This window comes from Zingiber officinale, chromosome 8B (genome assembly GCF_018446385.1).
Source record: "Zingiber officinale cultivar Zhangliang chromosome 8B, Zo_v1.1, whole genome shotgun sequence".
NCBI classification, from domain to species: domain Eukaryota; kingdom Viridiplantae; phylum Streptophyta; class Magnoliopsida; order Zingiberales; family Zingiberaceae; genus Zingiber; species Zingiber officinale.
In genome coordinates, this window is record NC_056001.1 from 108553628 (window position 1) to 108580993 (window position 27366).

General features: G+C 39.6%; 1 protein-coding gene across 1 annotated transcript; it reads right to left on the reverse strand.

Moving 5' to 3' along the window:
• Positions 1 to 22452: 22452 nt before the first annotated feature.
• On the reverse strand, positions 22453 to 27333 carry LOC122016627 (sucrose synthase 2-like). Its single transcript, XM_042573999.1, has 16 exons — positions 27186 to 27333; positions 26320 to 26456; positions 25933 to 26062; positions 25715 to 25866; positions 25443 to 25638; positions 25234 to 25352; positions 24895 to 25111; positions 24713 to 24808; positions 24464 to 24637; positions 24263 to 24379; positions 24003 to 24169; positions 23678 to 23902; positions 23282 to 23600; positions 22945 to 23189; positions 22738 to 22876; positions 22453 to 22669 (listed from the first exon to the last, which is right to left on the reverse strand). The coding sequence occupies exons 2-16, from the start codon at positions 26415 to 26417 to the stop codon at positions 22613 to 22615; spliced, it is 2451 nt and encodes an 816-aa protein (XP_042429933.1). The 5' UTR covers positions 26418 to 26456; positions 27186 to 27333; the 3' UTR covers positions 22453 to 22612.
• Between the last annotated feature and the right edge of the window lie 33 nt (positions 27334 to 27366).

The window sequence follows — 27366 nt, forward strand, 5'->3', positions numbered from 1 at the left end:
TGTGTTGTTGATTATAGAAGGAAACTGTGTCCTAGAGATACTAGGTTGATAATGTCCCCAAGAGGAGCTCATAAGGATTGTCATGTTAAACCCTGCAGGTGGACTTAGTCCGACATGACGATAAGGTTGAGTGGTACTACTCTTGGACTAAGATATTAATTAAATGAGTTATCAGTAACTCACTTAATTAGTGGACATTCGATATCTTAAACACAGGGAGACTAACACACTCATAATAAGAAGGAGCCCAAAAATATAATTTGGGATTGGTGCGATAGTTCAATAATAGTTCTCTAGTGGAATGAATTATTATTGATAAAATTAAGTTGTGTGTTTGGGGCGAACATGGGATGCTTAATTTTATCGGGAGACCAAAAGCAATTCCTCCTCTCGGTCCCTATCGTAGCCTCTTATTTACAGAGTACTATACCCACCTATACCCACCTTCTATACCCACCTAAAGGGGGCCGGCCAAGATAGCTTGGAATCAAGCTAGGGCCGACCTAAGCATGGTTTAAGGTGGCCGGCCCTAGCTTGAACCCAAGCTAGAGGGGGCCGGCCATATTAAATTTAAAAAGAATTTTAATTTTAATTTTTATTATGTGGAAGATATAATTTATTAAAGAGAATTAAAATTAAAATATCTCTCTTGTAAAGGATCTACAAAAGATTAAAGAAAGAGATTAAATCTCTTTCCTTATTTGTAGATTGGTGAGATATTTTATTTTCTCTTTAAAAATTATTCACATGTTGAAAAATTAAAATTATAGAAATTTCTTTTTATCAACCATGAAGAGATTTTTGAAGAGAAATTTTATTTTTAAAATTTTTGAAAACAAATTAGGAAGTTTTAATTTGTTGATTAAAACTTGTCTAATTTATTCCTCCATGATGTGGCCGGCCATTATAGTTTAATTGGGAAATTTTATTTTATTTTTCTCAATTAAATCATGTTAAGGGAATTAAGGAAATTTTATTATAATTAAATTTCCTAATTTACCAAAGCTAAGGAATATAAAAGAAGGGGTGAGGGGTGCCTTCATTGAATACAACCTCTATTATTTCTCTCCCTCTTTTCCTTGGTGTTGTGGCCGGCCATCATCCTCTCCCTCTCTTCCTCTTGTGGTGGCCGAATCCTTCATCTCCCTTGGAGCTCTTGTGGTGGCCGGATACTACTTGGAGAAGAAGAAGAAGAAGGAGAGAAAGCTTGCATCTCTTGGAGCTTGGTTGGTGTTTTGTTCTTCATCCTTGGTAAAGCTTCTTTATTGTGGCCGAACTTAGCTAGGAGGAGAAGAAGGTGGTTGGTGTTTTCTCATCTCGGAAGATCGTTGCCCACACAACGTCCGAGGTTAGAAGAGAAATACGGTAGAAGATCAAGAGGTCTTTCTAGAAGGTATAACTAGTAATTTTTCCTTTCCGCATCATACTAGTTATTTATGGAAATAATACCAAATACAAGAGGCTTACGATTCTAGTATTTCGAATATATTTTTCGATGTTGTGTTTTTTTGTTTTATTTATCCTTGTGATTTGATTATTCTTTTCGATTAACCTAAAGTTATTTTAGGAAATTAAATATTAGCTTTCCATAAAAGGTTTTGTCTAGTCGGTGGTGGTTGCTCCCATATTCAAGAAGGTCGTGTGTCTCGCCACGTCAGTACTGGGAACCAATTATGGAAATTAATATTTAATGGAATTAATAACTTAAGGTGATTTGGGTCGAACGTGTTAAGTTCCGCAGGAGACCCAAGTCAAAACCTAAAAGAACAAATAGATTAAGTTTTGGATCAAACGTGTTAAGTTCTGCAGGCGATCCAAAATTTAATTTAAAAGAACACATGGTAGCTAGGAAAAGGTTCAGACCTTTGTACAAAATTTTTGTACAGTGGAACCTCTAGGTTTTCCGAGTAGCAACCAACATTCACATCCTCCACATATTCCGAGGCTCTCGCTTATATTACATACGTTTTCTGGAATAAATGGTTGCGTCCCACGTTCTCTGAAAAAAATGGCTATGTTGTTCGTATTTTGCATGAGCAACGGCTTCACGCCTCTCTTGTGGAGTTGGGAACGAGGTTATGGAGATTGCACGGAGCTGAGAGTGGTATGAAGTCGGGAATGAACTGGAGTAGGGAACAACATGGAGTCGGGGATGATCCGGAATCGGGACCACACCTTATCAAGACTATTCACTTCTCCTTAATCACATCGGGCCCTCTAATTACCTCTCGTATCACTATTTTTCCTTCAAGTCTAGTCAAAGGAAACTGAAGTCCAATTAACTGGACTATTGTATAGTCGAATATGGTGGTTCTTTCTATACTGACTATAATATCTACATGGTGAATCTCAGGTGTGTTTCAAATGACATTGCACATTAATTATGACCATACCTATTAAATGTGTATTGTGCGCAATATGTCTCGATCTTCAAGTTGAGTGTGTGTTAGTAGTATGACTTTGAGGTTGTGTCTAGTAATATGATATGACCATCTACAAAAATGAAGCGTTGCCAAAATTGCAATGATTACTGAGATTTGGTTGACCCATGCGCTGGATCAAGCAATTGAAAATCCATCTTCACCATTTTGATTATAGAGATCAAATGATTAGAATTGGATGGCCAAAGATATATTAGGTTGAAAAGAGATATCGTTGCCTTTAACTTGCATCCTTTGTTTCTGTGACCACTGTTGTCTTCTTTGTCTCTGAGTGCTCCATGTCCAACTCTTTAGTAAGTGCCTGCTCATTGCCTCCGCCTTCAACTTTGATCGATTGTTGGTCCTTCGGTCCTTGATTTCATATTTCATTTCTCTGTGTCATACATATCGATGGTTGCACAGACATCTTCTGCTCCTTGGTACATATCCATTGAGTCAAATTTTACTGGCAGCGAATTGGATCGAATAAGTCAATCATTAAATAATAGTTTCAAATGATAATTATAAGTACCCCAGTTAGTTTTGATGTTGATCAACCGAGTTAAGTTAGGTTATGTGTATTTGATGCCTTGTGTCTAAATGTGCAGGAACTTAGGAACACAAGAAGTCAAGCGGAAGACGCATGAGCGATAAGAATGGCATGGGAAGGGAGTCAACATGCTTGGTACATCCGAGCGACAAGGAGCTGTTGCAGAGTATACTGGTGGAGCGAGAATGACGCACACTATGCATCGAGGGACAAGGAGCCGAGAGGAAGTCTGCTCGAGAAGAAGATCAGAGTTGGATTCGGGTGAGCTCAACTCTGGATGATCAGAGCATCACCTAAGCGTGCGAAGAAATGGATAACCATCCTAGGCACCTCTGATTGACCGGAGATGCCCTAATATGAAGACCCGAGGCACCTCAGATGGATCCCAAGCGTCTCATATGCAGAGAGGAGCAGATTGTTAGTGCGGTTAACACTAACGGTCTAACCCAGGTTTTGATGAATGACAAAATATGTTAAGTTAGTTTTGTTGTTGATCTAACACTCTGACCAAGTGTGCAGGAGAAGTCCAGACAGGTCGACGGGCTGACCTGATGTCTGGCACGAAATCCAGCTAAGTCGACTGGCCGACCGGATATCTGGCACGAAGTCCAAACGGGTCGACGGGCTAACCGGACATTTGGCACGAAGTCCAGATAGGTCGACGGGCTGACCGGATAGCTGACACGAAGTCCAGACGGGTTGAAGGGCTGACCTGACGTCTGGCATGTAAGTAAAGGTAAGTCACTGGAGGGGAGTGACTGTGAGGACGCGTTCTCGGGAAGGGAACTTAGGCGCCAATCCGACTTAGAACCATTTCGGAACTCTAAGTCAAGATCTTGACTAGATTCTGATCTCGGAGAGATGAAATCTAATTAACACTATTTTTGTTTATTATAACTGTGCTAATAATCTGTTTTGCAGGAGATATAAGTGTCTCGGACTAACGTTTTCTTGCAGGAAGGAAGCTGCTGGAAATCAAGGTCCGGGTGCCCAGGAGGTACCCGGGCGCTCGGAGGCGAAAACTTATCCCCAACGTCACTGTGCCACGTAGAGTTCACTGGTTGACTCGGCTACGTCATGGTCAAGGCGCCCTGAAGGTTCCAGGCGCCCCGAACCTCCTATATAAGGAGGGTTAAGGTTGAAGCTCCAAAAACAACTGAAAATCTGCTCTCCTGCGCTCCTGCGACGTTGCTAAAGTCATCCGACAAAGCTCTGCTCTTTTTCTTCTTATTGTTTATTGTCAGTATTCTCTTTCTAGCATTTCTGCACTTAATTTTTCTAATCAATATTCGAATTGCTAGTGGATAGGCCATTGAAAGCACCCGCGCGTGCGGGCCTTGGAGTAGGAGTCGTCAAAGGCTCCGAACCAAGTAAATTGACTTTGTTAGCATTGTTTTTACTTTTCCGCTGTGTTTACTCGACGAAATTTTAAATCGATATTCACCCCCCCCCTCTATCGAACGATCACGATCCAACAAGTGGTATCAGAGGAGATACCGCTCTGATTTGGTGCAACCACCAATCAAACAAGGGGATGAAACTTTCTTTTTAATCGTTTTCGGCTTTCAATTTTTTCCCATAATTCCAAACTGGTATAATTACCTTTTTGGAAGTATTTTCCGTTGCAATTAAATCTAAATTGGTGCAACACCAATTTAGTTCTTTTTTATTCTTAATTCTTCCCGCACTACTAATCGAAGACCAAGTCTTGGGATTTTGTTTGTCATTACTTTATTGTGTGTAGGGTCATCATGTCTCAGATTGAAGGCTTCAGTACGGTACGTCCTCCCCTATTCAACGGGGACGATTTTCCGTACTGGAAAAAAGGATGGAAGTCTACCTGAAGACGGACTTTGACCAATGGCTGAGCATCACAAAAGCCTACAGAGCACCAGTTGACAACTCCAGAAATCTACTTGATCCGGAACAATGTACTTCGGACATAAATAAGAAAGCATCGACGGAGAACAAGGCAATCAACACGCTACAATGCGGACTAACAAGGGAAGAGCCGAACCAGGTAGGACCGCACCAGAACGCGAAAGAACTATGGGACAAGTTGATCGAGTTGCACGAAGGAACCAGCGACGCTAAGGTAACAAAATACGACTTGTTATTAAATAGAGTATTTAATATAAAAATGCAAGAAGGAGAAACGGTAAGTCAGCTTCACGCTAGGATCAAGGACATCCTCAACGGGCTCCACGCGATATGCCACCAGATGGAAAACAGAGCTCTAATAAGGTACGTGTTAAACACTTTCCCGCATAACTCTTTATGGGCATCTATCGTGGATGCCTACAAAAAATTTTAAAATTTATCGAAATTAAAATTAGATGAACTGTTTTGCGAATTAGAATTACACGAGCAAACTAATGCCAGGGCCGAGAAAAGTATTGCTTTGTTTGCAGGTTCCTCCAAAGAAAAGAAGAACAAGCCTGAACCTGAAGAAGATTCTCACCAAGATTCTGAAGACGAAGAGCACTTGGTGAACCTGGTAAGGAAAATGTTCACTAGGAGAAAGAAGAGTTTCAGTAAGAAGGATCTACAAAAGATCAGTTCTCCAACAGAACTGAGGAACGTGACGTGCTTCGGATGCAGCAAGAAGGGGCACTACAAAAATGAGTGCCCGAGATTAAAGAACGACAAAATGAAGCCGACCAAAAAGAAGACCCTCAAAGCAACGTGGGACGACTCATCTTCGGAAGATTCGGAGGACGAAGATCAGAAGAACCGGAATTACCTCGCGTTGATGGCCCGTGAAGCAGAGTTGGAGGACGAATCAGAAGACGGGTCCGAACCCGAATCAAGCCACGAATCCGTACTCGTTTCCGAAGGTCCCAAAGAGGTATACCTAAATTTAAATAGAAAGTTTTTGAAAATTATTTCTTGTTTAAATAGTAAATTAGTTAAATCAGAAAATGAAAACAAATTGTTCCTTGAGGAGAACCAAAACCTCAAGGAATAAATCACAAATAATAAACCAACTCAAGATCTAACACTTGAGGAAGAAAATTTGACACTAAAATTATAAATTAACAAATTAAAAGATATGTTAGAAAAATTTACAACAAGATCTAAGAACTTAGATCTAATCTTAAATAACCAAAAAGTAATTTACAACAAAACCGGACTTGGCTATAAGTCAAACTCAAATAAAACATTTAAATCATTAATAACCCAACACAAACCAACAAGTAAAGTTTGGATTCCGAAAGCGTGTTTAACCACGCAAGTAGGACTTAACCAATACTACATACCCAAAGACAAAATATATTACGTAAAGTCAAATAAATCAAATCAAAAACCAGAATACAAACCTAGACAAAAAAATTCAAAATCTGAATATTTTAAAACTCACCAAAACTTAGACTATCATCAAGTAAATTATAACTATAAAAGAAATAAACATAAAGTTAGAACGAAAAATTAAATTAAAGGCCAATAATCCAGGGGGAGGCTCCATAATAGCTGGCACCTCCAAAACTAACCTACCCGGAAGGGTAACCCAAACTAATCTACCCGGCAGGGTACTTAGGACTAATTAGAAAGGGGTTCAAGCTTAACTTGAACTATGGTACTGGTGAAGTTTTGGATGATAGTACGTCAGGAAAGCTTAGTCTATGCATGTCTAGGAAGATATGACTTCGAACTGGTGTATTTGGCTAAACGGAACTGACTGAAGCTACCCTTTATGGATCCTAACCAGTTATACCAAGGTTTTGTACTAAGTACAGTGGATAGGACTATTTGGAAAACCTCGAAAGCATGGTTACTCTAATGATGTCCAAGTGACTCACCATAGCCTAGAAGTTTATCCAGAGAATGCATATTTGTTGAACCCAAATCTGAACATGAATCTAACACAAAGTTAAACCAAATCCTAAAATTGAAAATAATTCATCTCACAAAATTATAGGATTCCCTGATTGAAAACGTAGATCGGGTGAGATGACCAAGGACTAAATTAAAAGTAAATTAAACCAAAATTAAATTATAATTAAATAAAATTAAATAAAATTAAAATTAAAAATTATTTCAAAAACTCTTTTAAAAAAAATCATAAAAATCTTTTTAAAATTTATTTTAAAAACTCTTTTAAAAACCTTAAAAATCATTTTAAATTTTTTTAAAAAATTCTTTTAAAAATTATTTAAAAACTCTTTTAAAAATCATTTTGAAAATTATTTAAATATTATTTTAAAAATTATTTAAAAACTCTTTTAAAAATCATTTTAAAATTTATTTAAATATTATTTTAAAAATTATTTAAAAACTCTTTTAAAAATCATTTTAAAAATTATTTAAATATTATTTTAAATATTATTTTAAAAATTATTTTAAAACTCTTTTAAAAATCATTTTAAAAATTATTTTAAAATTATTTAAATATTATTTAAAAACTCTTTTAAAAATTATTTGAAAACTCTTTTAAAAATCATTTTAAAAATTATTTAAAAACTCTTTTAAAAATCATTTTAAAATTATTAAAAAAATTCTATTAAAAATTATTTTAAAACTCTTTTAAAAATCATTTTTAAAATTATTTAAATTTTTTTTAAAAAATTATTTAAAAACTCTTTTAAAAATCATTTTAAAAATTATTTAAAAATCATTTTAAAATTTATTAAAAATTCTTTTAAAAATTATTTAAAATTTCTTTTAATTTTTTTTTAAAAATTATTTAAAAATTCTTTTAGAAATTTATTTTAAAATTAAACTTAATGTTTTAAACTTAAAATTTTATTTTAACTTAAAAATTTATTTTGACTTAAATTTTTTAAAAAACTTAAAAATTTATCTTAAAATTAAACTTAATTTTTTATTTTTCAAAAAAAGATGAAGTCAAAAACTAAGGGCGGGCGCCCCTGGTATTCCCTTCCGGGGCGCCCCGCCCTAGTCAACCCCGGGCGCCCGGGAACGGTCTGGGTGCCCGGAACCCCCTATAAATAGGGGTGCAGGGGCGCCCTCACCCTTTGCACCACCTCCCCTTCACTCTTGTTAAAGCTCTTTCCGAGCTTTACTGCGAGAGTGATAAATTTAAAATTTTATACTGCGGTTATTTCGTTGCTACGAATCAACCGAGATCGTCATCTCTAAAAATTCTTGTCACGATGCCTCGGTAAAACCTTTCCTCCTAAGTTCTTTTTAAATATTTCACTGATTCATGCCTATTATAGTTTTTTTAATTATTATTGTAGAAAACGTTCTAGATCTGGTGTTGGGCTCTCAACTGCTAGTATAGACCCTAGGTTCCCTACTGAAGAACTTAGGATTAAGTTTGAATCGACCATTTACATGACTATTAGGACTAAGTGTCTAGATAGAGAGTTCTTCTTACGTTCTTGTGTTCCAGTCATAGAGGTTATTAGCCACTATAACTTGTGGAACCTTGTTTACTGTACCAGCTCAGTAAACATAGATTTATGTGCTGAATTTTATAATAACTTGGTTAGTGTATATGATCTCACTTATGTTATAGGGTAGCTGGTATAGATATTACACTATCTCCTACCACTATTCAGGACTTCTTAGAGTTACGACCATCTACGTGTCGTTTTCAGTGTTACCCCTAGGGACGATCTACCATTTGGTGATCCCTACTCACACATCACTCTGGATACGATTTATTCGTATTTTTTCGGAGGGGAGCGTGTATCCAGCGTCACTATGTTTAGGTCAGTTGGCCTTCGAGTCCATGATTATGCACTCTATAGGGTCTTAGTTTACTACATATTACCACTATCCACTCGCGACATAGCGATGATGCGTCCATTCCATTCATTTCTGTTGTACGCACTTTCCCATAGATTAGATATAGATATTAGTCTACATATATTTCAGACCATTATCTACGCAGCTGGATATGTCACCAGCGCTCGAGTTCATATGTCGTATTGTCATATTTTGACGACATATTTCTGATGGATCGAAAGCGCTAGAGGGGGGGGTGAATAGCGCTCGTGGCTATTTTAACGATTTAAAACACAGAATAGAAACGCAGCGGAAAGTAAAATCAAACACACAGAGACGCAGGTGTTTTACTTCGTTCGGAGCCTATGGCGACTCCTACTCGAAGGCCCGCGGTCCTTGACCGCTTTCGGTGGGCAACAACTATATATCGGAAAGATTACAATTTGAATTACAATTAATGCAATAAGTAAACTAATACCGACAACAAAAGATCGAAGAGTCTGAGCTTCGGGTTGTCGACGTCGAGTAGTAGCACTTCAAGGTCGTCTCGTTGGCAGCACTTCACAGAAGAAAGCTTAGAAATCGTTGTCCTTTGGCTGCACCCTCGACCCTCTTTTTATATGACATTCCGGGCACCTGGATCCCTTCCGGGCGCCTGGAGTGTGACGTGGCCAACCAACCAGGATGCTCCACGTGGCGAAGTCGCGGCAGGGATAAAACTTGGTCCCGGGCGCCCGGACCTGTTCCGGGCGCCTGGACCTCCGGGCGCCCGGATCCATCCCGGGCGTCCGGACCACCTTTTTCCAGCAGGTTCCTCACCTGCAAAACCAGGTTAGTCTGAGCAAAATCCCCTGCAAGACAGTGTTAGAATCTGATAAAACACAGTAAGGAATAACTGACAGTCTTCGGACTATCCGAGTCTGACTTCGGATTCCCAACCGGAAACCCTAGGTCAACCCGACGCCTATTGTTCCCTCTACGGGGAACGCGTCTTCACCTACTCCCCTCAGGAGAGATTACCTTATGCCAGTCCGGTCCTCCAGATCGACTGGACTTTCTGCCTAGGGTTACCACCCCCTAGGACCTAGGGTTACCGCCCCCTAGGGTTTTTCTCCACCTAGGGTTACCACCCCCTAGGACCTAAGGTTGCCGCCCCTTAGGGTTTTCCTCCATCTAGGGTTACCGCCCCCTAGGACCTAAGGTTGCCACCCCTTAGGATTTTCCCTCACCTAGGGTTACCGCCCCCTAGGACCTAAGGTTACCACCCCTTAGGATTTTCCCTCACCTAGGGTTACCGCCCCCTAGGACCTAAGGTTACCACCCCTTAGGATTTTCCCTTTGCCTAACCGCAGCTAGGACTTTCCTGAAACACTTATTCAACACGTTAGATCACCACAAACTTAACTTTGAATCCTTTGCCATTATCAAAACTAAGGTTCGATCGTCGGATGCTTCCCGCACCAACAATTTCGCCCACCTACATATTGACGTCACCCGAAGTAATGTTCGGGCCATGACTGAGTTCGACGTCATAGGACCTAGGAGCTTCTCGTTAGCGGGTGTCCACATAGATGATGATGGTGGTGTCATGTCTTGGCGGAGGGGGGCACAGCACCAGCCAGACCCAGATGCCCAGGAGGCGGCAGAGCATGATGAGTTTATGGTTGCGTTATTCGGCGAGGACGCTCTAGCCCTGGCACCACCTCCACCTCCAAGCCGAGCAGCTCATCCCGTTCCTCGTACTTTAGGCGATCGGATTGCCGGACTTGAGATATCCATGACGAGTCTTCGTCAAGAGATGAGACAGGACATCTCTGACTTACGACGAGAGGTGCGGCAGGAGGTCTCTGACTTGCAACGAGATGTGAGACAGGAGATCTCCGTCCTTCGACGAGATCTATCCAGATCCCGAGAGGATGATCAGACCCGTCATGCTGAGCTGATCGAGATGTTACGTTCCCTGGGATCCGGACCACTCCCCTCCTCATCTCGATAGGCTTCATCATCTTGATGTATATTTTATTATGATCATTGTACTTTGACTTTGACATTGACTTATGTTATTCTGACTTAGTTATACCTCGACTCTGACAAATAGGCTAGGATAAAGACTGTTTTCAAAAATAGTTATTTTCAAATTCTAAGGTAAAATACTTTTATGGTTTCAAAATTTCCTATTTTTAGAATTTCAAAACAATTTTAGCCTTAGAGTAGAACAATTCCCTAGAAATCATGTTCCCCTAGGGCTAGTACTTGAGCATCTCACTAACACCCTAGAATTCCCTTATTTGTGATTGCCAAACATAGAAAGGGGTGAGATGCATAGGCAGATTGCCTGGACTTAAGATGCTTATGTCAGTGCATCAAAATAAGTCTGGGCATTAAATACCAAACAGATATTAATCAAATTAAGTCATTCAGTATAGTCAAACACTAACTGATGCTTAGACTTAACTTAACTAACCAAGTGAAAGCTGCTATCCTCTGAATAGTCAGTAAATAGCTAACTGGTTAGACAGAGGTTGTAATGTCAGGTTCAGGGGGAGGTTAATTATTCTTCCACTTATTTTAAAATTACCTCTTACAAAATATTTTTTAACAAATCAAAACTAAGTGTTTGAAAAATTTTAAGATTAGTTTTCAAAATTAGTGTTGAAAGTTAAAAATTCTTTTAAAAACAAAAATGTGCTTTATTGTTCAAATTTTAAACTTTTCAAAATTAATCTTGAAAAATGACAAAAATTTTGAATTAAGTTTGACAATTTGATTTGAAAGTTAAATTTTACAAAAATTAGTTTTAAAAATTGCTTTTCAAAACTTAAGGTTAAGACTTAATTTTGAGAATTGAACCTTTTAAAGTGCTTTCAACCTGAAAACTTATTAGGTTAATATTGCAAAACTTAGCTATTTTGAAACTAAGTTACCTTTCTAACTTAGTCATTTTTCAAAACTTAGCTTAGCTATTTCGGAAAGGTTATTAAAAATTACTCTTTCTAAGTAACTTAGCTATTTTGAAAAGGATAAGAGATACTTTTTAAGCAAAATTTCTAATTATTTAACTCTCCTGAGTTGATCTGATTTGTGTTTGCATTCTTTTTGAATGTTTTTGTATTTATGATTATTTGATCCATGTTTCTGTTTGATGAATGCCAAAGGAGGAGGGTTAGGTGGTTAAATTAGCTAAAATAAATCTGAATATAAAAACTAACTTAAAACCTGTTAATGCTTGTTTCACTTGCATTTTACACTAACTTAATCAAGTTGTCATTTCATCAAAAAGGGGGAGATTGTTGGTGAGGTTAGCACTAACGATTTAACCCAGATTTTGATGATTGACAAAATAGGTTAAGTTAGTTTTATTGTTGATCTAACACTCTGACCAAGTGTATAGGAGAAGTCTAGACAGGTCGACGGGCTGACTTGATGTCTGGCACGAAGTCCAGCTAGGTCGACGGGCCGACCGGATAGTTGGCACGAAGTCTAAACGGGTCAACGGGCTAACCGGACGTTTGGCACGAAGTTCAGATAGGTCGACGGGCTGACCGGATAGCTAACACGAAGTCCAGATGGGCCGAAGGGCTGACCTGACGTTTGGCAAGTAAGTAAAGGTAAGTCACTGGAGGGGAGTGACTGTGAGGACGCGTTCCCGGGAAGGGAACTTAGGCGCCAATCCGACTTAGAACCATTTCGGAACTCTAAGTCGAAATCTTGACTAGATTCCGGTCTCGGAGAGACGGAATCTAATTAACACTATTTCTATTTATTATAACTGTGCTAATAATCTATTTTGCAGGAGATATAAGTGCCTCGGACTAACGTTTTCTTGCAGGAAGGAAGCTACTGAAAATCAAGGTCCGGGCGCTCGGGAGGTACCCGGGCGCCCGGAGGCGAAAACTTATCTCCAACATAGTTGTGCCACGTAGAGTTCATTGGTTGACTCGGCTACGTCATGGTCAAGGCGCCCTGAAGGTTCTAGGCGCCCCGAACCTCCTATATAAGGAGGGTTAAGGTTGAAGCTCCAAAAATAACTGAAAACCTACTCTCCTGCGCTCCTGCGACGTTGCTAAAGCCATCCGACAAAGCTCTGCTCTATTTCTTCTTATTGTTTATTGTCGGTATTCTCTTTCTAGCATTTCTGTACTTAATTTTTGTAATCAATATTCGAATTGCTAGTGGATTGCCCATCGAAAGCACCCTCGCGTGCGGGCCTTGGAGCAGGAGTCGTCAAAGGCTCCGAACCAAGTAAATTGACTTTGTTAGCATTGTTTTTACTTTTTCGCTGTGTTTACTCGACGAAATTTTAAATCGATATTCACCCCCCCTCTATCGAACGATCACGATCCAACACAGATGATATCTAGAGAATTTGAGGCGCCTTCAATTACTAGAGGAGCCTTCAAAGGTTTAGAGTCGTTGCCTCGGAGATAAGTAGTGGAGTCCACGTCACCCGACCCGAGGCGCATCAAATGAGCTGAGGTGCCTCCAATCAACTAGCTCAACCAAAGGAACGTTGCAAAGTGGATCACATCCAACCGAACTGAGGTGCCTCCGTTAGAACTGAGGCACCTCCGTTGGAACTGAGGAGTCTCAGATGTGTCACGTCAACAACGATCATTTTAGTCGGTGTTGTACGACTCCTTAGTAGTAGTCGGGTGCAGTAGAGTCATAGCAGAGCAGCAACACGAAGCCAGAGTAGTCGAAACATCAAATGGACGTGTAGAAGATCGTAGTAGAAGTGTGTGAGAGTGGTTGGTCGAGATGTTCTTTTTTATTGAGCGTTGAAGGCGCCTTTCATAGCACCGAAGGTGCCTTCAACCCAAAAAGTTTATACTGCAATTTTAGCTTTTATTGTCGCCGAAGTCTTCTGCGTTATCCAACTGAAGACACCTTCCATAAACAGTACTAAAGGCACCTTCCAAGCTTTCAAAGCGCCTCGGGTACTATTCACCCAAGACATTTTGTGCTCCTTTTATCTTACAAAATGTGTCAGTCAAACACAAAAATATCTACCCTACAAGACAGAGTTAGCACAATAAATATATTATTAAATAGTAATTACATCATGTCTCCCTGAGACTAGGATCTAGTCGAGAACTCAATTTAGGTTTCTGAAATAGACCTAAATTGGACTTACACCTATTGTTCCCTCAACGGAGACGCGTTCTCACTGAGTTACTCTCCTCCAGTAACTTGCTTTCACTTACCAAGTGTCGAGTTACCTCCTTGATGTCCAATCTGACCCACCAGGTCTTCCTATCGGAATCGCACATCCTGACTTCGCTTATTGGGAATCGAACATCCAGACCTCTTGCTGAAATTGCACATCTGGATTTCAACCCATTGGGAATCGAACATCTATACCTCCTGCCAGAATCCCACATCTGGACTTCACCAATCGGGAATCGCACATCCTGACTGAACTTCCTGCATGTCCTCTTGACTCGTCAAGTTAGTCAACCCTACACACTCGGTAACAAGGTTAGATCACAAACACATCTAACTTAATTCACTTATCATTCATCAAAACTCAGATTTGATCATTGATGCCAACTACACCAACACAAGGTTCTTTTGTGTAACTCTAAGAACTTTTCTTAGAGTTCTTTGACAGATTCATAGGTGTCGATCTGGTTGACTTCTTATGGCGGTAATATGTTCAGCAGATGGAACTCTACTTTTTCGTTGGCCATGAAGTCGACCTGTTCCTTTTTGCTCTAAAGATGTTCTACTTTTTCATCACTATGGTGATCTCTGGGTGATACAAAACCATATTTGATAGTTAATAAGATATCAAAATCTATTTTAAAAAATACCTCTATTTTCTATTTCCAAAACATGAAATCCCCCTCGAACTTCAGTGGATGATTGTTTGCTTCGGTCATCTTCTTGTTGCTTTAGTTGGCAGAATTAGTTCTTATAAAATGTACATTGCTCTGATACCAATTGTAGGTCTGTGTAAGGCTGACTAGAGGGGGGTGAATAGCCCTACAATCAAAATATAACACTTTCTCTTACTTTCTAATTTTAGCAGGGAACACACATTAATTAAACAGATAAAAACATAAACAAAAGTAGGAAGTGAGGTGTTACTTGGTTACAACCTGTGTGGTTGTTAATCCAAGGTAAAAGTAAGCTCACTAAAAATGACTCTTTCGGTGAAGGTGGAGTAGCTTCCTACAAACATTGAAAGCACTAGCAATTGAACTAAAGATTATAGAAGTTAAAACAAGTGTGTTGTTCTAAACTTCGAGGACCAGAACTCTATTTATATTCCATTGGTCGAAGTTAGTTGTTGGCTAACATGGTAGTTGTAAGTCCCCTGTTGTGGTTTAGTGTGATTAACCAAATCAAGTTATGTCCTATGTTTGTTTAATATCTTGTGTTTAAGTGTATAGGAACTTAGGAGCATAGGAAGTCGAGCAAAAGACACAACTAGTGAGAAAGACGACACGAGAGAGAGAGTCAACGGGCTCGGTGCGTCTGAGGGACGAGGTGCTACAAAAGAGTATGCTGGCGGATGAGAAAGAAGCGCACGACATTTCCAAGGGACGAGGAGTCGAAAAGGAAGCTTGCTTGAGGAGAAGGTCGAAAAATAGGTTCGGGTAAGCCCTATTCCAGATGACCGAAATCACCCAAGCGAATTGAATCGGAACGAAGGAGAAACATACAGTCAACAGGATGTTGACTATGGACTGCCCAGGGCACCTCCGTAGGAACCTGCATGAGCGCAGGCATCTGGGAGCCCAGTCTAGATAAATTTTATCTTTGCTGAGTCGTTACAATGTGGATAAAGTTTTATTCACACCTAGGTGTCCGAAGTTGTCACGTCAGTAAATGGTCAGATTTGACCAGCACGCTATAAATAGAGTCTTGGTCTCAGTAGTTTGGAACAACACTAGTAAACCAATTCCGTGCTTCAACTTCTAGTTTTGTTCTTTACTTTTCTATGCTTTCAATGTTATAAGAGACTACTCCGCCTTTGGAAGAAGCATATTTTAGTAAGACACATTTGCCTTGGATTAGCAATTCTCTAATTGCAAACAAAGTAAATATTTCTTACCTCTGTCTTTATTTTATGCATTTACTTTCAGTTTATAAACAAGTGTTTGCCTAACTTATTCTAAAGATCAAGAAAGGGTTTGTTTTTAATTTCAAGCAATTCACCCCCTCTTGTCGGCCGACTGAGGACCTACAGTAGCTCCCAGGCACTTGGATGTTGTCGACTCAATCCACTCTGGAATGTCTTCTTTCCAACGGTTATCGGCTTCCCGGGCACCTGAACCCGGTTTGGGCGCCTGGACTTAGTTCGGGCGCTTGGAGTCTGTTGAGGTCGACTCTAACACTAATCCTCTTTTCAACAGCTCACTGACATAGCTGTTAGAGTGTATACTAAAAGTCTAGCTTTTGTAAACATTTATTTTGAAATAAAAAATCACATTGGTCAAATGTCTACATTTATATGCTAAGTGTAGTTGTTCAATTAATTTATATTGTAGATAACATGATGTGTGGTGTCACACACAGAAGATCATGTTATCAGTTCCTTATAAGTTATAAATAGTAGCTCACGACTAAGATGGATAGGAACAAACCATTGGAATAGTCGTAGTGTAATTTGGTATTAGTTTATCTTGATTATAAAATTACACTAGTACACTCTGAGTGTATTGAGCAGGACCATTTGAGGTAGTTTCTTTTTATACTGACTACATAAAAGAATATTTAATCAACTTTGTAACATGGGTGGATTTGGATCAATAATGTTAAGCATCATTTGCGATCCAAGTCAAAATCTCTAAGAACAGATAAGTTGAATTAGGAATCAATAATGTTAAGTTCTGTTTACGATTCCAAATTTAATTTCTAAAGAACACAATAGGTTGTTTAGGAAAGGTTCGGGACTTGTACAAAATTTTTGTACTGGGGAACAGTACGATATTCCGAGTAGCAACCAACAATAGAAGTTATCTTCTAGGCGCCTGGACAAGGTCAACTCCAAGTTGACCTTGGGTGATTCTCCAACCGTCTAGAGTTGAGCTCTCCTAACCCAATTCCGGCCTTCTCCTAGAGCAGTCTTCCTCCCCGGCTTCTTGTCCCTTGGAAGCATTGCGCTCATCCTTCTCTTTCACTAGTATACCCTTCCATAGCTTCTTGTCCCTCAGATGCACTAAGCACGTCAACTCGCTTCTCATATCGTCCTTCTCACTTGTTGCGTCTTCCATTCAACTTCTTGTATTCTTAAGTCCTTGCACAGTTAGATATAAGGCATCAAAAAGCGTAGAATCTAGCTTAACTCGATTTGATCACATCGAAACGGACCCAGGATACTAACAGACATGTCTCTCTATGAGATCAGGATGAGCATCAGACTTCCTAGAGGGCGAGTGAGCCCGCCGATCTGACTGACGATCAGTAGTGACATGCCGAATTGGATAGTGAGGGCATTGGTAGGGCTCCGGATATCTTCTACTCGGTCAACTTTGATTGGCTTTTCATTGATCAATCTCTTGCTGTAATTCCCTCACTTATTGTTGACTGATGGTATGCACAATAACGATCTACCGTAGTGGATTCTCGACCCGACTGAGATGTCAGGGTCGGGGCTATTTCCACCATTTATATGACCTTTTCTCCCCTCCTGTTCATGAATTTCTGATTCTGTAAAGGAGGAGGAGGAGTTTTACAGTCTGTCTGAGTGGAGATGGAACTCGAAGTTGGAACTTCTTTTCTTCTCATGGACTGAGCTTCCTCGACATGAATATATTTGATCGTCTAAGCCTGCAAACCATCAAAATCAACTAGGGGATTCTTGACTAGAGACCTAAAGGAATCCCCCTCTAACAAGCCTTGGGAGAAGGCACTAATCAGTACGCCCGAGCTAACTGAGGGAACAATGATGGCTACCCGATTGAACCGTAATATGTACTCCTTTAAAGGTACCTTGGCCTTCTGCTTAAGAACGAACAGATCGAGTGGAGTTTTTCGATACCTCCGACTAGTCACAAAGTGATGCATGAATATCGTCTTGAACTTCTTGAAGGTCTGAATGGAGTAAGCAGGAAGACGATTGAACCACCTTTATGCTGAGACTAAGAGAGTTGATTCGACACTTGATGTCATCCATAATTTGGTTCAATAAAGAGACATTTTTAAATTTACGTATATGGTCTTTGAGATCAATTGTTCCATTATATTCCCCGATATGCAGCGCTTGAAAATGTTGCAGTAATTTATCTTGAAAGATGTTCTTTGAAAATGAAGGGCCTTAGACGACCTTCGTTCCGCTAGGGGTGGGAGACTTTCCCCTTGAAGGACCTCGATGTGGGATCTCTCCGGAGGATTCCAAGGATGATGTCGCACGGTTGATGTCTTGATTGGAGTGGGGATCATAGCATGGGGAGTTTTGGTTGGTCAACTCTGTTGGTTGCTACTCGGAAAGCCTATAGGTTCCACTGTACAAAAATTTTGTACAAAGATCTGAACCTTTTCCTAGCTACCATGTGTTCTTTTAAATTAAATTTTGGATCTCCTGCGGAACTTAACACGTTTGATCCAAAACTTAATCTATTTGTTCTTTTAGGTTTTGACTTGGATCTCCTGCGGAACTTAACACGTTCGACCCAAGTCTCCTTAAGTTATTAATTCCATTAAATATTAATTTCCATAAAAGGTTCTCAGTACTGACGTGGCGAGGCACATGGCCTTCTTGGATATGGGAGCAACCACCACCGACTAGACAAAACCTTTAATAGAAAGCTAATATTTAATTTCCTAAAATAACTTTAGGTTAACCAAAGAGAACAATCAAATCACAAGGAAAAGAAAGAAACAAAAGAACACAACTTGAAAAACATATTCGAAATACTAGAGCGTAAGCCTCTTGTATTTGGTATTATTTCCATAAATAACTAGCATGATGCGGAAATAGAAATTACTAGTTATACCTTGTAGAAAAACCTCTTGATCTTCTACCGTATTCCTCTTCTAACCTCGGACGTTGTGTGGGCAACGATCTTCCAAGATGAGAAACCACCAACCACCTTCTTCTCCTCCAAGCAAGGTTCGGCCACAAAAGAAAAGCTTCACCAAGGAGAAAAACCAAAATACTAACCAAGCTCCAAGAGATGCTAGCTTTCTCTCCTTCTTCTTCTTCTTCTCCGAGTAGTATCCGGCCACCACAAGAACTCCAAGGGAGAGGAAGAGGTTCGGCCACCACAAGAGGAAGAGAAGGAGATGATGGCCGGCCACACCAAGGAACAAAAGAGGGAGAGGAATAATAGATGTTGTGTCTTGTGAAGGCACCCTCACCCCTTCTTTTATATTCCTTGGCCTAGGTAAATTAGGAAATTTTATTACAATAAATTTTCCTTAATTTCCTTGACATGATTTAATTGAGAAAAATAAAATAATATTTCCCCAATTAAACAATGATGGCCGGCCAAATCAATAGGAAGCAAATTGGACAAGTTTCAATCAACAATTAAAACTTTCCTTATTTGTTTCCGGAAATTTTAAAAAATAAAATTTTTCTTTAAAATCTCTTCATGGTTAATAAAAGGAAATATCTATAATTTTAATTTTATTAACATGTGAATAATTTTAAAGAGAAAATAAAACATCTCTCCAATCTACAAATAAGGAAAGAGATCTAATCTCTTTCTTTAATCTTTTGTAAATCTTTTACAAGAGAGATATTTTAATTTTAATTCTCTTTTAAATTAAATCTTCCACATAATAATAAACATTAAAATTAAATTTTCTTTTTAATTAATTATGGCCGGCCCTACTAGCTTGGGTTCAAGCTAGGGCCAGCCACCTTAGGCCGGCCCTAGCTTGGTTCCTAAGCTAGCTTGGCCGGCCCCTTTAGGTGGGTATAGAAGGTGGGTATATGTGGGTATAGTACTCTATAAATAAGAGGCTACGATAGGGACCGAGAGGAGGAATTGGTTTGGTCTCCCGATAAAATTAAGCATCCCATGTTCGCCCGAACACACAACTTAATTTTATCAATGATAATTCATTCCACTAGAGAACTATCATTGAACTACCGCACCAATCCCAAATTACATTTTGGGCTCCTTCTTATTATGAGTGTGTTAGTCTCCTGTGTTTAAGATATCGAATGTCCACTAATTAAGTGAGTTATTGACAACTCATTTAATTAATATCTAAGTCCAAGAGTAGTACCACTCAACCTTATTATCATGTCGGACTAAGTCCACTTGCAGGGTTTAACATGACAATCTTTATGAGCTCCTCTTGAGGACATTATCAACCTAGTATCACTAGGACACAGTTTCCTTCTATAATCAACAACACACACTATGAGTGATATCATTTCCCAATTTATCGGGTTTATTGATTCATCGAACTAAATCTCACCCATTGATAAATTAAAGAAATAAATATCAAACATATGTGCTTGTTATTATATTAGGATTAAGAGCACACACTTCCATAATAACTGAGGTCTTTGTTCCTTTATAAAGTCAGTATAAAAGGAACGACCTCAAATGGTCCTACTCAATACACTCTGAGTGTACTAGTGTAATTATATAGTCAAGATAAACTAATACCTAATTACACTACGACCTTCTAATGGTTTGTTCCTTTCCATTCTGGTCGTGAGCTACTGTTTATAATTTATAAGGTACTGATAACATCATCTTCTGTATGTGACACCACATACTATGTTATCTACAATATAAATTAAATGAACAACTACAAACAAATGTAGATAATTAGACCAAATGTGATTCTTTATTCATAATGAATGTTTACAAAGCTTAGGCTTTCAGTATACACTCCAACAAACTCGACTTTTGACAAGGCGCTTGTAGTGCTTCAGTCGATCAAGACGACATCTTGAATGGTGGAGGGTTGGATACTAGCGGTGCCGACTGTTGGGATTGTCATTGTAACACCTGCTATATCGTGGCAGCCACTAGCTTGTTGAAATCATCTATTACCATGGTGATGACGTGGAGTCTTTTGGTATCATCCATCTCAATATCTTAGTTCGGGTCTTAACTCAATTTTTCCACAAACGACGTCAATTTGATCTTGCCTGAGACTGTCGACGAACAAACTAGTGAGTTGGTATTGAAGTTGACTAAGTCATCGATCACCTAGAAACAGTAAGGGCTGGTAGAGAGTTAACCAAAGCCTGAATTGAAAAGAATAAGAAATAAAGGGTTAGAATAACAGCTGGGGGTTCCTAAGCGCACCCACTTTGACTCTCAAGTAAGTCTTTGACCGGAGAGAATGAAGAAGAATAAGAAGAAGAGTTTTGGCTGTGTATTCACGTCCTCCACATGTTTTGAGATTTCCGCTTATGTTAACGACGTTTCCTGAAATAAATGGTTATGTTTTCCCATGTTCTCCTAAGAAAACGGCTACGTTATCTGTCTTTTCCATGAGCAACGACTTCACGCCTCACCTCTAAAGTCGGGAACGGTACGAATACAGAGATTGCATGAAGTCGGGAGCAGTGCGGAGTTGGGGATGAACTAGAGTAGGGAACAACATGGAGCCAGGGACGATCCAAAGTCGGGGACAACCTAGAGTCAGGGAGCTGCCTTTTGTTGACTTTGACCATCACTTCAATAGAACTATTAATTTCTCCTTAACCACATAGTGCCCTCTGGTTACCTCTTGTATCAGTATTATTTTTTGAAATCTAACATCATATGGTTAAGGAGAAATGGGAAGGAAAATGTTTTAGGGATATAAATAGGAAAATTTGAAAATATGAGGAACATAACAACATATTTCCCCTAAAATTGTACATTAATAATTGATAGGATAGATAAAATAGAAAATAAATACGTCTTTTACCATACATCTTTTGCAAATTTCGCTATGTTAAAAAGCTAAAAAAGAAATCATCTCACAATCCATCTTAAATAAGACGACAATGACAATTCTGTGAGACTGTGATTTGTCGCAGACTCAAGAGGCCACAGGATAACAGATGGGAGAAATGGTTATTGCTTTCCACTGTGGCAGAAGTGCCCACAGAATGACACCACTTTTAGGTTCAGAAACCAGTGAGATACCATCTCTCGATGCTGGCAGTCAAACTCAGCATGAAACCAGCTCAGTTTAAACTCATTTGCCTTCTGGAAACAGTTGGTCACTGTGTTAAGTCCATATCATTAACAGAGAACAGCCACAGGTTCATGGCCACAGGCTCTTATATATCACCCCCTGGCCCTGAATCATATATCCTTAAACCGGTGCTCAGTCAGTCATGGCGTCCAAGTCCAGCTTCTTCACGCTGCTCATCTTCTCATCCCTGCTCTTCCTCTCCATCTCCCAAGGCAATTCTCTTTTCCTCTTGTTTTTTTTCTGTAAAATATTTGCTGACTGATTCAGTTTGTGCTTGTTGGAAGTAGATGGAGCAAAAATTGATGGAGTGAGATCTGCATCTGAAACCGATGTTAGTCCTCTCCTGTTCTTGTTTATGTAGTACTGTGAGTTAAATTGACTGGTGTATTGGTTTGTGTTGCAGGACTTAGGGTTGTGGAAGGGAAGGGAAATGGTGGAGATGACCATGGATTATCAGGAACCAGGAGCTAATACTAATCCTAGAGGTGGATTGCCTCCCCCTCCATCAACTCCTTAAATTGACTGCATGTGGAAGTGTGACTGTAGATAGAATCTGTGTGATTATTGTTTATTATTGAGGAGAACTAGAGATGTATATTTAATTGTAAAGCTCCTGCTGTTGTTGTGGACAATCAAAAAGGTTGCTGTGATCTTTCTTGTCCTGCGAACACCAAGAAATTGACATCAAAATTTTTATTGTAGCCAAAGATTACCGAACACAACAACACTAGAAAGCAAACACACGAATTTTTAATTCCATGAACAACTCTCATGGAATAAGAACAGTAACAAAAGCCTCTTCCTCAGAGAACCAAACAGCTTCCTGCTGAACTTCCATCTACTTGACACCATTAACTGCAGCTTCTCCTTCGATTTGTAGAGGAACAGAATCGGCCTGAGAAAGCAAACATTAGTTAAACTTGCAAATCGACTGGATGAAGTCGAATGTAGCTCTGGCTTTACCAGTTGGTGATACTTGAGAGCGTAGAACATTTCCAGGTAACGGCGAGTCTCGCGCCTTTCCAGGTTCGAGACGTACTTCCAGAAACCATACACTCCGGTGAGCGTCATCAACCTCTCGGAATAAAGCTTCCAGGTATACCTGTTTCAATTGAGTGCAGCAAGTCAGATAATGGCTGCAAAGCCTTTATTGCAAAGGATTCTTCTTACTTCTCTTCAATTCTCTTCAGTCCTCCAATGGAGAGCTTGTTCCAGTAGGTTGGATCTTCCTTGCACTTCTCGAAAAAGTTCACAATGATTTCGGCAGCTTTATCACCCTGATAAGGATCGATGTGGAAGCCAGAAACCCCGTCGACTATAATTTCTCCAGGTCCTCCATGGACAGTTGCAAATGTGGGCAAACCACAAGTCATTGATTCAACTACAGTGAGTCCAAAGGCTTCATAGAAAGCAGGCTAAACGATAGTGAAACACAAAAAGGTAAAATGGTTAGTGAAGTTCCTATAACTAAAGGATCGACCATTCGTTCAGAAAGGAAGAAAAGTACTTGAACAAAGACTCCTCCAGTGTCAGCAATGTATCGGTAGAGCTCGCCGTTGCGAACCCGATTCATTTGAGCAGAGATCCATCTGATATGCCCTTGTAGATTGTACTTCTCGATGAAAGAGTACATTTTCTTGAATTCTCCTTGTTCTTCAAGATCCTTTGATTCCTTTCCATGGTCTCCACAAACCACCACAAGATTTGCCAGCTCCTTCAAACGCTCATTCCGGCCATAGAATTCAACCAGGCCTGTTAAGTTCTTCACCCTATCCAACCGTGCCATGGAGAAGATAATGGGCTTCTTGGTGTCATTCAGCACACCTCTGCAAGTTTCTTGAGTCAGTCACTGAATCAATCAAACATGAAAGGTAAACATACACAGGAAGGCAGGAATGGATACTTGTGCTCTGTGTTATCTTCGGGATTAAACAGCAACTCTTCAATTTCAGGGTGGAGGGAAGTGAGTCTCTTGTGCTTCTCAGTGTATGGGAAGTAAATGGACAAATCAGCACCAGGAGAGACAATGTTGAACTTTGGATCGAATACATCGATTCCATGAACAACTCGGTAGAGCCCGGGAAGAGTGAAGGCAGTGTGAGATTCATACTGCCCCACAGTATCCTTGCTGAATCCAAAAAAGTAGAGAATTTGATTTAGATCTTATCAGTAGTTTTCGCTATATACTAAGAAGGTGTAATCAGAGAGTTGCTCAGCCTGAATATTACCTTCCGGCGATTTCTTGGAAGGTGCTAGTGATGATAAAGTCGGCATGATTCATAGCAATCAAATCAGCTGTGAATTGGCAAGAGAAATGATACTGATTCTCAAATTTCTTCCAATAAATGTCTGAGTTCGGGTATTTTGTCTTCTCCAAAGCATGAGCAATAGTGCACTGCGTGCCAAACAAATGAGCATTCCTAAGGCATTAAGCTTATTGATGAACAACAAGCTACACAGACGAAGATTAAGAAAAGTTGCAACCAACCTGGGTTACTCCCAATTTATGTGCAAGCAAAGTTGACACGAGATTTCCATCGCTGTAGTTTCCAATGATGAGATCGGGGGTGGCTTGCAGCTCTCCAGCCAACTCATTTGCAACATCCTATAAGAAGTAGAAAAGACATAAACCTTCCAAAAATTTTAACAAAGAATGTCCCTTGAACAAAGGTAGTGTGACTAAGTTTACCTCAGTGTATGTTTCTAGGTAAGGCCATACTTCGAAACGGGAGATCCATTTGCGAACTATTCCATGCTCGGTTCTGAATGGTACTCGAAGAATATGAGTATGCTCAGTTCCAAGGACCTTTTCGAGCCTCTGCCCGCAACTGGTGCCTACTGCATCCGGGAGCAATCTGGTAACCTATAGTATCCCAACAACATGATCTTAGGTACAATGGCACAAGAAATTTCACATTCAATTCATTCCACTTCTTACAATAAGAATTCGAGGTGTGATATCTAGCCCCTGACGCTTGATTCTGACAAGCATCTCATTTTCTAAAGCACGAACTTGATCCAAAATATAAACAACCTGTGCCATAGTCACTACTGTAAGACAAAATTTTTTTTTTAACTTGATGCAAATGTATATCAGCCAGGATTAAATCTTTTACATACCTGGCCACCGGTGTCAGGATAACCCAAAACATTAGCCTGAGCAAAGTAGCCATGCGGAGAAAGGATCACGGCATTGAACATCATAGGAATCGTTCCTAGGAATGTTTCCAAGGTGGTCGGATCAGGGGCCTCAAGAAGATCAAGTAGAAGGTGAATGGTCTCATATACACGCTGAGCAGTGTCACCCCAACCCTTTTCCAACCCGAGCTCTTGAAATCTAACCAGTCGAATAAGAAAGAAAATGATCAAATGGAGTTATGGAGCTAATGACTTTTGAATCATAGCATAGTATTTACAATATACATAATTCAATAGCTGAAGTATACTCTTATCATTCACCTGTGGTGGAACTCTGAATATGGTGTGTCTGATGGGATACTCAGCAAATGTTGCTCGGCCTTCCTCAATGTCGCTCGAAGGGCACTAAGGCTTTGGATCCTATCATTGAGCATCATTGACTGCATCACAAGAATGAAAAGAGTGTTATACCACTATTGGTCTATAGAATCAAGTATATCCACTATTGGTCTATAGAATCAAGTACTTACCATGCCCTTGTAGTTATGCTTCCTAAGGAAATTGAGCAATGGGTACAAGCTTTCTTTGTCTTGGAACAACTTTGAAGAGAGATGACGGTTAAGGAATTGCACTCCATTTCCAATGGATTTTGATAGTGAAGGACGAGGAAAGGAAGCATTGAAGGGCTCAAAGTCCAACTCCAACACAAAGTTGTTGTTTTTTTGGCTGAAAGGGTACAAAAACTTAAACCATTTTCTCAAAGAAGTATGCTGATACTGATACTAATCTCGGATTCACCCACCTTCCCTCAACAAGTTCCTCCTTGAAATGCAAGTACTCGGGAACTGTCAACTCTTCCACCGCAAGTTCGCTGATGTAGACCCGGACATATTCCCAGACTCCAGGCCTCGGCCGAATTGCCAAAGCAACCCATGGAGGAATAACAATGGCTTCCTGCATTAAAGGAGACGATGGAAAAAAGGAACCCTGAAGGCGAGAAACATGATGTTTGACTTATACCTGAGCTGCCTTGATAACATCCTCAAAGGCTCCATCCTTCAGCTTTTCCTTATCTGCCTCAGAAAAGGTAGCTTCATATTCAGCCAGCAACTGGTGAGGTTGCAGCATACCCTTACCCTGGTGAATAAACCTGGCAAGATAAATTGTAATCAGATATCAAAAATAGTCAATCACATTTGATGCGAGAAAGTATGATAGCTGAAGTTCTATAGGTATTCTCCAGAAACAATAAAAGCAAAGCTGGTACCTATGGTGATATTTTAATCTGTATTACGTCTTGTTGATCGATATAAATAAGCATGTGTATGGCACATCCATAAGGAAGAAAGTTCTTTAATTTCCTTCATATTTTTAAAGAAACTAGAAAGGATTTAGACGAGTATAAACCTTGAGAAAAGAGCCACCAGTTCATTGGGATGAGACGAAAGGGAGCCACCAATGCGCTCCCTAACACTGTGAGCACGGGTCAAGCTGCGTTCAGGCATTGCTATGGATGCTGTGTTTCAAGTTTCAAAGAGCCTATCCTGTGACAAGAAAAAGGACATCATTCAGCATCTATCAGATCATTGAATTAAACAAAGAGGATCTAGGAAAGATCTAAGAAAAATATCATGGAGATCAGCTAAAAGTATGAGATCTTTTGAGTTCCAGAAAAATTGCAAGACGGAGTTCACAGAAATACAACTATAAACTTTTACTTTCATTGTACAAGAAAAATTACATTTTTACTATCCATTACTGTCAACAACTTACTGGTTTCTGATAACAAGTATTAGCAAACTAGTAAACTAGATCTATTATCAGACACAGAACAAAGATTTGAAAGGCTGGGTACAAGATAATTAAAACAAAAAAAAATTGCAGATATCTGTGGTACCAAGTGTGATGATGAGCTGACACAGTGCATGGCTAGGTAATATCTTAGATCTCCCACAGACAGAGCCCCAGAAGCATTCACAAAGTAAGATCTAAAGTATATTGCAGATACAAACTAGAAGTAAGAAATTCTGCTAGTGAATCTGCAACATAATAGTGAAGTGATGAAAAAATTCTCCAGATGTTTGGAATGTTTTGAGGAACGAGCGTGAGAAGAAAGGCAGAGTTTTTATCTGAAAAATTACTGACTCCCTTATGGAACGACCACAATAACAAAGTCAAAACTTAAAACCCTGCCTAAACCCCCTTTTCCCATTCTGATGCATGTAATTCTGCAGCTAGATCTGTTCTTGGAAAGTGCAAGGTGAGAGCTTTACCTTGTTCCTGCTGAGCTCGAAAGCTCAGAAATGGAATGGAGGAACCAAAGAAACAAAGAGAAAAAAGAAAAAAAAAACGCAACGCAATCAAGGAAACGGAGCGAACGGAGCTGGGATGGATTGGTGAGGAGGACTCGCCTCTGGTTCCCATTTTATAGTAGAAAAGGTGGGGTATTCACTG